Below are 15992 nucleotides of genomic sequence, written 5' to 3'. Positions count from 1 at the left end.
CATGGTCGGGAATGTGAGGAGTACGTTGAACAATATTCCAATATCTTGAAGCTATATAATTAGTTAGCAAATATGATTGATTAATTAATATTGATGTTCTCTAAGACGGGTTTTTTTACTTTCCGGATTTTTACCCCATAATTTCTGCCTTTTTTTTTTCTTCTAGGGTTTCAGTTCCATTTGTATATAATAACATTCGTTTTGTATTATAATTTCTGAGTTACATATATATGTAATTGTATTGTAACTTTTGACGGTTTGATAGAATGCTTCTTTACTTTATAAGTGGAAGATCTGAGCTTCTTCCAAAATGCACTTAAAGTGTTTTTAGAACCTAAAAATACTTTCGTAAAAAACGCTTTCAGTTATTTTAAAAACATCCAAACGAGCACTTAATCAACTGAAACAACGTTATTTCATACAAAATAAATCCCATAACAACAACTTAAATTGGTATTGGAAGTACCTCAGACGTAAAATTGACACAATTGAAATCATGATTGTATACAGAGGAGGTTGAATTGGCAGATTATCAGTCACATTCCATAAAGACATGCCATTCATTGGCTGAATCAAATGGGAGTATGTTTCCAAGTATTTTGTCTTGGAATAGCATGGATGTACATAACGTAGTCCTCGGGTTGCTCCATCTTCAAGTTGATACCAGCAATTGCTTGAGTGCAGGGTATGCATGTGAGATCATATATACTTTCTGCATGAACAAGTCCTTTCCACTAAGGCCATGTTGGATTAAGACTTACTGAGTTCACCATCTTCCCAGCCATGCAAAACCAAGGGCAATCTCAATTGCATTCTGCACCAACCTTGTATCTTTCGTTCCATGGGAAATGTACATTTCGTAGCCATGAATAAAGAGAAAGTGTGCTTACAGCCTTCTTGAACTGCATTGCATCTCTAAAAATCAATCCAACACTCAACTGTGGGTTATTCATATCAGTTTTCTCCTCGACTATTCTGGATAAGTAACATGTTCTGTGCCTCCTTCCTCATCCTCTGAATGACAATGTTGTAATCTGACTCATGCACAACTTCAGCGTCAACCTCAACATCTCCTTCCATTTCTCTAACCTCCTCATTGAAGTCCCTTGCTCCTGATGACCTTGCCTCCTCCTCATTCCATTAAGAACTCCATCTTCTTGTACATGCACCGAAATCTATCCACATACTGCATAAACAAACTCCCCATGGCCTTATCTTCAGGGTACTCCACTACAAAGTCACTGTCATCTTCATCATCTAAGTGTTTGGATTCATCCACTTCAACATCATCACGTGGAGCCTACGTGACACTTTTTGTCTGCGTGTCGAAAATTTGGCGAGAAACAATCTCCTAAGGTGGGCTCCGCATGCGCCACATCATAATTTAACATGAATCGTAACGACAAGTTAAACCAATGTACGATATTGGTACGAAAACGGGAGTGGTTGTATGAGATTGAAAACATTGAAAAATGTTGTGCGTGTTGAAAATATTTGTGGGTTAATGAATGCTCACACAGTAATATTGATTAGGGAAATGAATAAGGATTGTATTTTCAAAAGGTGTGTGCTGTAAATTTCAAGGTGTAATTATTACGCTTGATTGAAGTTGCTCTATAAATACAGCGCTTCATGTGCTATCAAAATAGACTGAGAAGAAGAAAAAATCAATAACATCATTATCTATCCCTCCCTCTTTTATTTGTCATCCCCTTGTGTTATAATTATAGTATGATATTTTACACCTACTTCACTCCTGTTACTAATAAAGATCATCTCTTTAACTTTTACCTATTTATAATAGTGCGACATTAAAATTAGGCTAAATGTTGAAGGGCAAAGGGCCCTTAGCTCATTGCATATTCAGATTTGGGTTTTAAAACCAGCTCAGCCATAGATTGAAAAACACTAATCCAACCCAATATTTCCTGACTCGGCCCAGCCCAAAATTCTCACCTCCTTCCCCAAGCCCGCTGGCGCCGATTTTTCTAGGACCTTGCCCACCCGCCCACAGTCGGCCGTTGATCTTCCCGGCACTTTCCTTCTCGCCCACAGTTACGCCGCCTAATCAAATCAAATTAATCACCCCAAAAACCATCAAACAATACTTACCGCTCTTTAATTCTTCCCAATTAAAACTTAACCGTCCTTATAAATACATTTCCTTCCCAGCTAAGCTAGCAGAGATCACAACCAAAAACCCATAATTTTCCTCCTCATTTTCTCGGGAAACAAACAGGGTTTTATTGAGATTTATAGGCTTTTGCTCACAATTTTTGTTGCATTAATGGTTGGGGCGAAGGGAAAACCGAGGCGATGGGTTTGGGTCGTCGGGGCGGTGATCGCCGTCTTCGTTGCCGTCGCCATGACATCCCTACGTGCTCCGAAGATATCGTTCTTTGGACGGTCTAACAAGGCTTGTAATTGTACTCAGGTATGGTTTCTTGCATGTTCTGTTTGGTTGCCGAGAAAGTAGAGGGAAAATGTCATGAGAAAATTGAAAAGTTGGTTTTTGGTTGTGAAAGTTTTGAGCTTTAAATTATTGGTCATTGTAAGTAAGATGGTATATTGTCGAAATTGTTTAATCAGAATTGTGCTGAATTTAAATCCTGCTTTACATTAATCAGATGAATGATTTGTTGTTTGAATATGTGCAAAAATTGGACTTGATGTTAGTAAAAGTTAAAATTTTATTTCTGTTGGTTGTTAAAATTGGGATTTTGATTGTTCTTTTGCTTAACTTTTACCCCTGTCATGATCTGTGTAGGAAACGCATAAGTACAGTGGGATAGTGGAGGATTGTTGTTGTGATTACGAGACCGCAGACCATCTTAACAAGGAAGTTCTGCATCCATCACTCCAAGAACTTGTCAAAACTCCGTTCTTCCGGTATTTCAAGGTTAGATGATCTGTATAGTGCTAGATTTGCATGTCTGAGTATCAATTAATCGGATATTTGGTGCTTTGCTGCCGTATACGATTCTTGAAATTTATTATTAGCACTCGGTTGTTCTGCTGTGTATCTGATTTGTGGAGCATGGTTGATATAATTTGTATTAGGTTAAGTTATGGTGCGACTGCCCTTTCTGGCCTGATGATGGTATGTGCCGTCTGCGGGATTGCAGTGTATGCGAATGCCCAGATAGTGAGTTCCCCGAGTCGTTCAAGAAACCCTATCATGGCCTTCCAGTGGATGATCTTGTTTGTCAGGAGGGAAAGCCTGAAGCAGCTGTTGATCGTACACTAGATAATAAAGCTTTCAGAGGATGGACAGAAATAGATAATCCCTGGACAAATGACGATGAGACAGACAATGGTTTGTATCCTTGCTTTTCTTTCTCAACTTAACAGTTCTATTTCGTATATGTTAGCTTATGTTTGCAGTTGAATGCCATTCCTGCCAATTGTATCTTCTTCGAAAATATTTTATTGAGTTTGCAACGATTAACTGCACCTTTAAATTTGCAGCTGAGATGACATATGTGAATCTTCAACTGAATCCTGAACGATATACCGGCTACACTGGTGCATCTGCTAGAAGGATATGGGATGCTGTCTACGCAGAGAACTGTCCTAAATGTAAGATATTTTCTCCTCTTTTTTTTTTTTTTTTCACTCTAATGAATGTGACTAAAATGTTCTTGTTTATTGTTTCTAGACATGTAAGTTAGTCGATAAATGCTTATTAAAGCTTCTTAAAAGTTGCTCTACTTGCACAAGTTTAATGGGAGCTCTTATCGAACCCTTTTGTTGGACTATTGCGGGCACCATAATCTTATAACTTGGGTTAGCCGGGATCTTGTGATATCATTGTGTCCATTTCCGGTTGTACTCCATTCTACTTTGGGTGTCTATTCATTAGCAGATTAACTTCTGTTGACCGTAATTATGTTACGTAGTGGGTTTCGATCTTCCTATTCAAAATGTTTGCATGTGTTTTTCAGTTGACTTGTATGCTTATTTTTAAAATTACAAGTTAGCAGTGCTTCTGAGATATATTTCAGTTTATACACTTAGTGTTAATATTTTGGACAGTTGCACTGCATGTTTCATTGTATTTAAGACTAAGTATCGTGTTCATTTTCAACTTCGTCTCTAGATCCATCTGAAGAGTTATGCGCTGAAGAAAGAATTCTGTACAAGTTGATATCTGGTCTTCATTCCTCTATTTCAGTCCACATAGCTTCCGATTATCTCCTTGATGAAACTACACAGACGGTACAAGTTCTGATATATAATTTCCTTTAAAACTTACATTTTATGCAGACAACACACTGTTTCCATTCTGAAACATTTCATACTGTTTATATGTAAAGATCTTACTTCTTTTTCTTCTTTCTAAAATTTCTGTTTCAGTGGGGTCCAAATCTCTCATTGTTGTATGATCGGGTCCTAAGATACCCAGACCGTGTCAGAAACTTGTACTTCACGTATCTCTTCGTTCTCCGATCAGTGACAAAGGTGGGAATAAGCTAGAATCCTTTTCAAAGTATTATGTTATTCTTACTGGCAGGGATACTGAAGCATGCTGAGTCTACTGACAATAGTTTTATCTCTACGTTTTCATATTGTTTATCTTTCTGAGACAATAATATCAATCTTGGTCAAATGCATTCAGGCTGCAGATTACTTGGAACATGCTGAATATGACACTGGTAATCCTACTGAGGATCTCAAGACACAATCCTTGGTGAGACAGCTACTCTATAATCCCAATCTACAAGCTGCTTGCCCTGTCCCATTTGATGAAGCTAAGCTGTGGAAAGGCCAACGTGGACCTGAACTAAAGCAGAAAATACAGAAACAGTTCAGAAACATCAGGTATCATAGGTTTTCTTTTGGCCTTAGTGTCTTATATATAGTAGTTGATCATGATTATCATTTTCGTAGAAAATGTTGAGGGTAACCCAAAGTTTTAACTTGCATCAACTAAGTAGTGCATTGATGGGTATGAGTGTGTGCGTGTGTATTTTTGTAGGGCCGGGTGGCTTCAGAACCATATCATTTATGTGACTAATTTAAATGTTTGCATTATCATTGTAGTGCATTGATGGATTGTGTCGGATGTGAAAAATGTCGACTTTGGGGGAAGCTTCAGGTCCTTGGTCTTGGCACCGCACTTAAAATCCTCTTCTCTGTTGACGGTCAACAAAATGCTGTTCAAACTGTAAGTATCTCGTTAAAAGCTAATTCTGTATGGCACTCGGTTGAAGAAACATGTTTCCTGCAATGGTATTTAGTAAGGTCACAACAGCTATTTTATATAGTAACCAAGATTTTTTGGCTTATCTGATCGACCCTAATTATAATAGAGGTTAAGATTCTAGTTGTGATTTTATGGCTTATCTAATGGATCCTAATTATGGAACTCGCAGTAAGCCATGTCGACATCATTTCCTAGTTTGTTAAAAATGACATACGGCACATACAAACTTACCATCAACATCAAGAGTGATTTTTGTGGGAATGGACCGTATGGTCATCTCTATGACTCCTGTGTTGTGGACCGCAGGTGTACCTGCATCCCAAATGAGTATTCTCATCAATTTAAAATGGAAGTGCAATTTTATTTAATTCCGTTTGCCAACTCATGCATGAAGATTCAAATGCTACTTGTCATTTGTACATAATTTGTAGGTGTAATTGAGTGTCCGACACACTCTGTATTTCAACTGAACTCTATTGTATTGTTCTTCAGCTGCACCTGCAAAGGAATGAGGTGATTGCCTTGGTGAACCTACTAAATCGGCTCTCAGAATCCGTCAAGTTTGTTAATGAAATGGGATCAGAAGGGCAGATTTCTTCACCCACCACCCCAAATTGCCCTTTGCAAAGGATGTGGGCGTCAATGTTTAATACACCAGCCCCAAGTTGCCCATTGCGAAAGATGTGGGCGTCAATGCTTAATACACCAGCCCCAAGTTGCCCGTTGCAAAGGATGTGGGGGTCAATATTTAAAACACCAGCCCCAAGTTGCCCGTTGCAAAAGATTTGGGCATCGTTAAAACGTAGGTAGGTAACTTGATGTTCAACATGTTTAATCACCCTTCCTATTCTAGCTCTTCGATTTTTGTTGTTGCTAAGCGGATTACCTATGTTTTCGCAGGTAAGGAGAACTAATCGGCGAGACATCCATACAGAACATCTTCAAAATCGTTTAAGCAACAGCAAAGGGATATAGACGTGTACACAAACGTGAAGTAAAACAACGTGAGCATTGTAAATTTTGTACTTCACTGAAATTTGAACTTTTGGAATACAATTACCCTACTTGACTTTCTTGCGAGGATAATGCCATTGTTATACTTAATTAAGTACCATTCTTGCGAGGGCATGTTTGCGCCTTCTTTTGGAAGGTCTAAAAGCACTTTCTAACAATCAAGAGCACTTCCAAGTGAATAAGTGCTTCCAACTGAAGCAGTCCCACGCATGCCCTTTGTTTCATCTGCAACATGATTATATGTTGGCAGTTTTGTACCCTGCTACTGGAGAAATTTTTCAAAGTGTCCAGTATTCAAACGCGTACGTGTCCAAAGCGTCTAAAGAAACCCAACACTTGGAAAAATCCCTCCTGTTATTGATATTTGATGCACTCAAACAAGATACATTCTGACAAATAGCATTCATCTGATCCACATTTGATAAGTAAAACCTACACAAAACTAGACAAAGGAAGCTCCCTTGCGATTACCAATTTTTACAAACTGCTGCTTCTGCAACCGTTATGACCAAAATAACAGGGCACTTTTCGTGCATCGTTCCAAATTTACATTCATCATATGAGATGATAAACTTTTGTATCCTGTGTATATCCGAAAGTCGGGAACTACGCTTCAAGGAACTTTTCTGTGCATATCCGAGAGTAAGCTGCTAACAACAATATCAGCGTCTAGTGGGTTTCTTTAGACGCTTGGGGGGCCGCATTATCTCCTTCTTCATATCCTCTGGAGGTTTCAGGTCAATAAATGGCTGCAACCATATTCAAAATCCAACAAGAGTGAGAACCAATTGAAAGGAAATCATCATTATATGTAAAACTTAAAACCAGCGATCACGACATACATACAGCGAAATTCCATAATCGAGAAGATTAATGAGAACTAAGCAATTTTTTCAAGGCATAATAAGTTTCCGAGATATCCTTCAAGCCATAGAACGGGAAAACTATTCACCGTAGACCTACCAAACTCCAACCTACACTACATAGCATTATCGCCTAAGCCAAGAGTCATCAACGCGTTACTAGCCAAGCCCCATGCGGACCAGTCCCGATGGGAGTGAGTCTAGGGACGGAGAGAGTGCTTATACTCTAACTCCGATTTCAAGAGATGTAATTACAACTGACCAGAATGGGAAGGCATCACAGGAATTCTAATCAAACGAACCCCAGTTTCATCAGAATACTCTGGGAGCAAGCGTAACATCTCCCCGCCACCCATTTCAACTCTATTAGCTGGACAAGGTGGGGACGGAAAAACTGACCCTGCCTTTGCTTTGTTGCCGTTCCTAGACAAACTGTTTAATTTGAATATACAGATCACTTGACGAGGGAGTTAGACTGTACTGTCAAATTAACGCATTCCACAATGCGTAAACATGCATAACGTGTTCATCAGATGAGTAACAATAAATCAAAAGAAACTTGTAAATAAATAAGAGTGCATCGTCTCTGACCTCATCCGATTTCCTTTGAAGTTCCAAAATCTCTTGACAGTATGCAAGGCACTCTGCGTGGTATGCAGCAGCTAACTCTTTTATCATGGCCTTTCTTTTGATGATGCCAATCACTTCAAAAAATAATATGACAAAGGTTAGGATCTTTCTAAAGGTTCATTACAATGTCAGTGCTCGGAACCCACAAGGAACAAATAACAAATCCTGCTTTAACAGTAAATGGCAAGAACAACACATTTGACCTGAAGTTTCCGAAGGAGAGATAGCACTTGAATTGGGGAATGAATTTCAACATGTGATTTGGACGCATGACAAATTATGAGTTGGTTTGGATGTGCTTTTAAAATAATTGAAAGCGCTTTTGATGAAAATATTTTTAGAAACAATCTTTAGTAAAAATGTTAGTAAATCTTGGAAAAGCACTTAAAGTGCTTCTTGGAAGAAGCCCATAACTGGTGCTTCTTGTATAAAACACTTCATGGAACAAAAAAAAAAAACATTTTCTCTAAAAGCACTTTTAGTCATTTTAAAAGCACATTCAAACAAGCCCTCTATCATCAGTTATTGAAGTATCAACGCGTGTTCTGAGCTTCATATCAAAACCATCTCAAAGAGAATGGGAAAGATTACAGAACTCTCAATCATAAATTACATGGAAATATGTCAAACATAAGAACAAGGATTCATCTTTGTTCCAACATCCTACAGGGAAATACATTACTTTTAACACAGATGCAGTTACACAAGAAATCGCAATCACTGACCCGATATTTCAAATATCACAAGAACTCGCCCAACATAAAATTTAACAGATTGACAAGCTCTAACACGTAAACCTTAACTAAATCGCATTATACAACCTGCAGAAACTCAACTTAGATTCTGAAATTCAACACCTTTCAATAAACCCAGATTCCATAAGTAAATAAAAAAATAAAAAAACAGATGCAAAAAATTCAGATACATAAAAAGGCATCTTAAAAACATTAGTTGCAGAGAGAGAGAGAGAGAGAGAGAGAGAGAGAGAGAGAGAGAGAGAGAGGGTTACTTCGACTGGGATCGAACGGGGGAGGAGGAGGGGCGGTTTGGGTGGAGGGTTCCTGAGAGGTCGCCTGAGAAGAAGGTGGAGGAGCTTCTTCTCCTTGTCGCTGTTGCAGTTGTTGCTGTTCTTCTTCTTGACCCATTGGGTAGGGGGTCCCTTTCCCTCTCGGAATTCCCAGAAATCCTCTCCGGGCAAATCACACTAATATGAATAGCTCGGAATTACCAAGGATGTTTCTGTACACGTATATAGGTACAACATCGGTAAACAAAGTTAGGTATAATTATAAGCCGACAACATTGTACGGCAAAGGTGCCACCCTGACCTTTCTTCTACATCTCTTCTTCCGTTTGCGGTTTATGCCACGGACACGGACTCACGACCGCGTTTCCTAGTTTCCCCTCGAGTCTCAAGCATGTTGTGTTTGTTTGGGCCTCTCACCTGTCCTTTGGGCTTTTTGGGTCAATTTTTTGTCATTTAAAACATAAGAAATTTTAGCTACAATTCACATAACTTCTTATTTTGATTTTTAAGATTTGAAATTAATAGAATTGGTTTCTAAGTTTGTCAATTTTCAAGCATTTTCATTATTTCATGAAAAGTTCTGTTAATAAAAACCAAAATGATAAAAATGCTTTCAATTTAATAAATAATGAGCCAATGATTTTTCTTTTAACAAAAAAACAAATAATAGAAAATTTTCACGTAATAATCAAAATAATTGATGATAAACAAAGTCAGAGATTACTATTGATTTCAAATCTTAAGGACTAAAATGAGAAATTACGTGAATATGATGGAACATATTGGCTAAAAAACCAAAAAAATAAGGAGACTTTAACGAAAAGCTTCCGGTACTATTCACTTTAACGAAAAACCAAATTTTTGCACTAAAATGTCAATCCTTGTACTATTCACTTTACATTTTATTTTGTTCTTATCACTTTACTCTTTATTTTGTGTTAAAACTCAAAGTTAAGTTTCCAAGATCAGTTCTCCTAAAAAATAATTCCAGGTAAGAGTACTAAAACCCTTCTCCCTTCCCTAAAACCCTTGCAGACACACATCAAGCAAAATCAGCAGAACCGCTAGCGCCAATTTCCACCATGAGCCTAATCGCCGGCTCCTACGAGAAATTCATATGGGGCTTCAAGCTCAGACCCCTAAACCCTAGCCCCGATTCTCAATCCCTAACCCTAACCCCTCTCTTCTCCTACCCCTCCCACCTCTCCTCAATCACCTCTGTCGCCACCGCTGGTTCAGCCGCCGCATCCGGCGGCACCGATGACACCGTCCACCTCTACGACATGTCCTCCGCCACCTCCCTCGGGTCCCTCCACGACCACTCCGCCACCGTCACCTCCCTATCCTTCTTCACCCCTCCCCACCTCTCCTTCCCCCTCAACCTCATCTCCGCCGACGCCGAGGGGTCCCTCTGCATCTATGAGGCCGACCCTTTCGTCCTCCTCAAGACCCTCAAGCCCCACAGGAAGGCGATTAACGACGTGGCGTTGCACCCGTCCGGGAAGCTGGCGTTGACGGTGGGGAAAGACGAGTGCTTGGCGATGATTAATTTGGTGAGGGGGAAGAGGAGCTTCTATTGTAGAGTGGCGAAGGAGGCAAGCTTGGTGAGCTATGATTTCTCCGGAGAGAAGTTCTATATGACTATGGAGGAGAAGGTGATGGTTCATGAGGCTGAGGATGCTAAGTTGCTTTGTGAATTCGAGAATTCGAAGCGGGTTCTGTGCATTGAGCCCGGTGAGGTGAGTTTTCGGGCATTTGGGTTTTCGGTTCCGGGTTAAATTTGTCTCCTTTTTGCAGTTTATGATCTGCACATTGATAATGTGAGTAATCGGGTTATCTGCTGTTGTGATTTGTGCGTAAGAATCCCAAAAATTGTATCCTAAGGCACTTGATGCCCGTTTGGATTGCTTCTGTAAGCACTTCTGATCATAAGCACTTATGCTAGAACTTGTTTTATTATAAGCACAGCAAAAGTTTTGTTAAAAGTCCAAGTGCTTCCAGGAGAAGCACCTGAAAGTGTTTTCTGAATTGCAGGTGCTTCTCTAGAAAGCACCAAGCCAAACTCTTCGGGCGAAGATTTCTCCGGAGAGGGCTCCTCGGCTCTCAGCACAACTCTCTAAGGGATTGGCACTTTGGATGTCTAGTCGGGCTCTTGCCTGATGTGCTGCAAGAAGAGGGCATAGTTAGTTTTGAAAGGTGTCTTTGTGGGGTCTTAGGTGTAGGTCTTGAGGCTCGCAGTCAAAACTAACTAAGTGCTAGGCATGCCACTGCTATCTCAGTATAGCAAATGTAGAATAAGATTGTGTTTAGTCGATTACTTGCGCCCTAAGTTACTCAGACTTCTTGTTATCAAAGAATTGTCGTGGATGGGTTAAGTTCACATTAAGTTCTTTTTCTTGTCTTGTGATCAAGGACTTTCAGTTCATAGTCTTGTATATTCGAATGAGGAGAGTCCAGATCCCTTAAGTCATTTGTTTGGTTCTTGATTGGTTTTAAATGAAAGCATGTCCGTTAAGCTGACCAGATTCAGATACAAATAAGACTTTTAAAGTAGGAAAACAGGCGAAAATGAGTTGAATACATACTGGAGAATACATTAAGCAGTAGATCTATTATCTTAGAAAACACACAAAGAACTTGAAGCAAGATTTCACCTTGTCGGGCAAGGTTGAACTTCTTGCAATCACTTCTCTTTGCGTTTACAGAGGTTTCTATGTTAGAAAGGGATGGATGGTAAACCAGTTTACCCAAGGGAACCCATACTACGCCACTAGGGGTGATAGCAAAGCTTCTAAACAAGACAAAAGATAGCTTTTGTAAGGGGATATCCTGAAAAGGACTGAGATCTGAGCTAATTACAGGTTTTAGATGCAAATCTGGCTTGAGAGCAGAGTTTGTATGTTTGTTTGATTGGTTGAGTGTCCTTGTCTCGGGGGCCTCTTCCTCCTTTTATAGGCAGATTAGCCTGACTGCAGTAACTTTGCTTTTACCCGAAAGCACTTGGAGGGTAGTGAGTCATCAGCTTTTTACTTGTATTGCCATTGAAAAGTACTTTTTGGCTGATTGTGAGTTAGTCCCCATCACTTGACATTTAAATCATAGGCACATGGCCTATGCATTAATGGGAAGACGCCAATTTGTCTTTGGGCTTGATGTTGTCTTCTCTTAATTGGCATCTCTGGGTTTTCACACACTTGCAGCCCAATGTTCAAATATTAACCCAAACACAAACACTGCCATAAGCGCTTTTGGTTATCTAAGAGTGTTTCTAGCCCTTCCGAGGGCATTCCCAAATTGACCCTTACACAAAGCTATATGTGTTTGTTGTATATGGGGTAGTTCTGTTGGGTTCAACCCGTGGGGGAAATATTTATTACCCATTATTATACTGTCTTTAAACTTCCATTTGTTTAAGGGAATTGCTCCATTGCATTGCCTTTTGGTAAGATCTTTCACCTTTCAGTTTGCCTAAGTTTACATTCTTAATGTTTGCCAGAATGGAATTTTATTTACCGGTGGTGAGGACCGGAGTATTACAGCGTGGGACACAAACAGTGGGAAAGTGGCATACTGCATTGAGGATGCACATCCTACCCGTGTGAAGGGAATTGTTACGCTTACAAGCAAAGCTGGTGCTGAAGTCAATGAGGATCCCTATCTTGTGGCATCTGCCTCGTCAGATGGGATTATACGTGTTTGGGATGTTCGCATGGCTGTTACCGAGAAGCCAAATCCATTGGCCGAGGCTAACACAAAATCAAGGCTTACTTGTCTGGCTGGATCATCTCTTAAATGTAAGATTTCTGCTTGTGTGGTTGCTTGAATTACTTTATTGTTGGATGTCATGTATAGTGAATTATTAGTCGTATTGTTCTAGAGTTATCTTTTTCTCCCGAACAGTTGGATTTGCTTGTGTAGTACCATAGTACCTATCTTGATTTTCCAATTTACCTGCTCCGATGCTGCAATGTGAATATGCGATTATGTTTATGAATGTAGAATTGTTCTGTAATTCTTGTGTCAAGTGGCCAGTTCTCTTATTATTCTCTCGTTCCTTCTTGTACAGCTTTCAAACGGCCACAGGTTGGAAAAAGCGTACCAGAAGAGAAACACGATGCAGAAACATAAGGCATATAAGTTATAACCAAATCAAACTAGCTGACCAACAGAAATTGGCTTGACGGTCTTTGTAATGGCTTCCTGTGCGTGTGCCTGTGTGGTTATTGGCGTTGCTGAGAAACCGGAGACATGAGAGTTGTTACCGAAAGTGGCGTTGCTTGATCCAACATATCAATTTTGCCTTAGAACTTGTTTGTATCGATGTTAAAGCATTTAATCGTGAGCTTATTATCTGTATTTCTGGATGCTGTTTGAGTTTTGAGTAAAACTTTATGGAAGTAAAATCAAAACTTAAATGTGTTTAAGAATTTAAGTGAAGGCTAAAATGTTCCTCCAAATCCAATGTACAAATCGGAATTTATGACTGTTTCTATACGCTATCTCTGTCTCTTGCATCCTTGATTTCCCACTCCAGGTTTCTTAATGTGGCATATATACCGTCGGATCTCGGATGAGAACGGTCCGCTACTCGGAATTCATGTTGAAGTCCGTTTATCTCAACCCAGCTCAATCCGGGAGTTTTCTTCAGGCCTAAGTTTCTGAGGGAACTCCTCATCTTAGCAACTCTATCCCACTTTCCATCTGCAGCATATATGTTGGCAAGCAATATATAATTTCCGGGATTTTTCGGTTCCATAGTTATAAGCTTCTCAGCAGCGAACTCCGCAACTCCAGTCTCCGAATGCAACTTGCACGCGCTCAACAAAGGCCCCCAAACCCGAGCATCCGGTCTGAAAGGCATAGATTTTACTAGCTCTCTGGCTTCGTTGACATGCCCGGCACGCCCTAGCAGATCCACCATGCAAGCATAGTGTTCATGGCTTGGTTGGCAATCGTATTTTTCAACCATCTCCTTGAAACATTCCTTTCCTTCTTGAACAAGACCTGCATTTACACAGGCTGTCAGTACTCCGAGAAAGGTTACTTGATCTGGTTTCAAGCTCGATTTCTTCATTTGGTGGTACAACTCGAAAGAACGAGACCAGTCTCCATGCTTAGCATACGCGCTAATCATAGAATTCCACGTGATTACATCTTTAGTGTTGATGTTTTCTTCGTCAAAAAGCTTCCGGGCCATCTCTATGCATCCGCATTTCGCATAGCTGACTAGAAACGCCGTATTAACAGATGAAAGCGAGTTAAGGCTGAGTTTCATCGAGTACCCATGAAGGTACTTTACATTCTCTAGTGCCCCAAGGTTCACACAAGCAGGCAAGATGTTAATAACTGTAATGAAATCAACAACTAATCCATCAGCTTTCATCTTGGAGAAGAGAGAAAGCGCATCGAGACTCCGATCATGGGTTACATATCCTTTGATCATTGCACTCCATGAAACCAGAGTCTTGTTCGGCACCAAGTCAAAAATCTTTAGTGCCGAATTCAGATCATCACAAGCACAGTACATGTCAATAAGAGAATTGTGAATAGAAACTTGATAATCTGAACCATTTCTTATCACATGAGCATGCATTTGCTTGCCCCAATCAGTAGCTCTTAACTGCGCAATTGACAAAATTGCAGGGATTGCAGTAAATAAATCAGCTCTAACCCCTGATCTTCCCATGCATCTCAATAGCTCAAGTGATTCCTTAGGATGCCGATTTCGAGCATAAGCTGAGATCATTATATTCCAAACAACAGAGTCCTTGTCAGGCATTTTTCCAAACAACAATTCTGCATATTTCAAATCACCCAACTTGGCATACATAGACAACAATGCAGTATTCACAGACAAATCCTCACACAAATTTCTCACAACCACCACACAATGAACAGCCTTTCCCGCCTTCAGTGAGTTCAAATCCACACTTGATCTCAGCAAGTTAATCACAGTAACTGAATTAACCGATTCAGGCTCAAGTTTCTCCATTGCTTTCCCACTTCGCGAAGCCTCGGAAATCGAAAAATCCAAACCACCCTCCCAAACAGACATTTCATCAACCACCTCTCCTGCATTTCCAAATCCACCATAATTTCCGTACACATCAACCAAAGCAGCACCCACCAAATCATACGAATCAAAACCCAATTTCACCACATGCCCATGAATCTTTCCCCCAATTCTAGTATCCGAACACGATTTCAAAACAAAAGGATAAGTATTTCCATCTGGGTAAATTGATTTCATGACCATATCATTGTAAACCAAAAGGGTTTTCTCGAACTGACCAAACTCCGACAGCTTTCTGATGATTGCGTCGTAAAGAATCGGACTTGGGTCGGTGACAGAGTTGAAGACCTGTTCGGAACGACCGAGGAGGCCAAGGTTGGCATAGCGGTCGATGAGCTGGGAAGAGAGTGTTGGGTTTTGGTGCAGGCCGTGAAGGACGAACCTGGCGTGGATTTGCTGGAGCTTTCTAGGTTCGGTGCAGAGGCTGAAGAGGGAGGAGAGCGTGCTGAAAGGGGTTGTTTGGGTAGCGGGAAAGTGAAGGAATTTGAGGAGGAGAGGGTTGTGGAGAATGTGTGGTGACCGTTGAAACATGTCAGGCAGAAGTGAGGCCACCGGGGGCATATTCTTGGTGTGATGGTTTCATGTAAAATGTAAGGCATATTCAACCGATGACTGGTCACATAACTCGTTTTAACCCTCTGGTCCTCCAAGATTCTTCAAGATATTAATATTTTAATGAACAGTACAAAGCTATATTTGCATCCGTCTCCAACCGAGGGCCAGAGAGCCAGAAGGCTTGTTTTAGCCTTGTCACAAAAAACCGTCTCCAACCGAGGGCCAAAAGGCCAAACATAATTTATTATTCAAATTTAAAAACTACAACAACTTAAATTTAAAAATTACAACTAAAATTTAAAAACGACAAATTAAATTTAAAAACTACAAATTAGTTTGACAATTCCCTCATCTTCCGACACCCATCTATAAGCCTTGCAAAGAGCTTCATCTTCTTTTCGGGTCCAAGCCCTACCTTTCATTGCAGAAGAGGCCATTTCAAAATTATTAAAAAAATTGAAGGATAGATTTTTGAAAGAGGAAGGAAAATATGAGAATTGAAATGGTAGGAATGGTGAAAATTTTGTGAGGAATGGTTTAGATATTTATAGGAAAAAAAAAAGGCCCAAAAAACCCTAAAAAAAAAAAAAAAATTTGAATCCAACGGTAAATGGCGCCAGCTAG

General features: G+C 40.0%; 4 protein-coding genes across 6 annotated transcripts; 2 read left to right on the top strand and 2 right to left on the bottom strand.

Moving 5' to 3' along the window:
* Nucleotides 1-1998: 1998 nt before the first annotated feature.
* On the top strand, nt 1999-6314 carry LOC137728064 (endoplasmic reticulum oxidoreductin-2). Of its 3 annotated transcripts, none has more exons than XM_068466952.2 (10): nt 1999-2434; nt 2768-2899; nt 3061-3316; nt 3469-3579; nt 4100-4218; nt 4357-4461; nt 4619-4821; nt 5044-5167; nt 5699-6012; nt 6107-6314. In XM_068466952.2, exons 1-10 carry the CDS (start codon nt 2288-2290, stop codon nt 6108-6110), a joined length of 1515 nt encoding a protein of 504 aa, XP_068323053.2. In that variant the 5' UTR covers nt 1999-2287; the 3' UTR covers nt 6111-6314. The 3 variants fall into 3 exon arrangements, with proteins under 3 accessions (XP_068323053.2, XP_068323052.2, XP_088533844.1); XM_068466951.2 differs by having other exon boundaries at nt 2017-2434; nt 5699-6008; XM_088677718.1 differs by lacking the exon at nt 6107-6314 and having other exon boundaries at nt 2017-2434; nt 5699-6016.
* A 242-nt stretch (nt 6315-6556) lies between these two features.
* LOC137728065 (uncharacterized) lies at nt 6557-9102 on the bottom strand. Its single transcript, XM_068466953.2, has 3 exons — nt 8723-9102; nt 7675-7787; nt 6557-6969 (listed from the first exon to the last, which is right to left on the bottom strand). Exons 1-3 carry the CDS (start codon nt 8856-8858, stop codon nt 6883-6885), a joined length of 336 nt encoding a protein of 111 aa, XP_068323054.1. The 5' UTR covers nt 8859-9102; the 3' UTR covers nt 6557-6882.
* Nucleotides 9103-9733: 631 nt separating this feature from the next.
* Nucleotides 9734-13149, top strand: LOC137728991 (uncharacterized). Its single transcript, XM_068467808.2, has 3 exons — nt 9734-10479; nt 12237-12534; nt 12807-13149. The coding sequence occupies exons 1-3, from the start codon at nt 9823-9825 to the stop codon at nt 12866-12868; spliced, it is 1017 nt and encodes a 338-aa protein (XP_068323909.2). The 5' UTR covers nt 9734-9822; the 3' UTR covers nt 12869-13149.
* Nucleotides 13139-15375, bottom strand: LOC137728990 (pentatricopeptide repeat-containing protein At1g11290, chloroplastic-like). Its single transcript, XM_068467807.2, has one exon. It carries the CDS (start codon nt 15372-15374, stop codon nt 13230-13232), a length of 2145 nt encoding a protein of 714 aa, XP_068323908.2. The 5' UTR covers nt 15375; the 3' UTR covers nt 13139-13229.
* Nucleotides 15376-15992: the final 617 nt, after the last annotated feature.

This window comes from Pyrus communis, chromosome 10 (assembly GCF_041283825.1).
Source record: "Pyrus communis isolate YQ-2024b chromosome 10, ASM4128382v1, whole genome shotgun sequence".
In the NCBI taxonomy this organism is placed as follows: domain Eukaryota; kingdom Viridiplantae; phylum Streptophyta; class Magnoliopsida; order Rosales; family Rosaceae; genus Pyrus; species Pyrus communis.
This window is presented reverse-complemented; position numbering and strand designations above follow the sequence as displayed.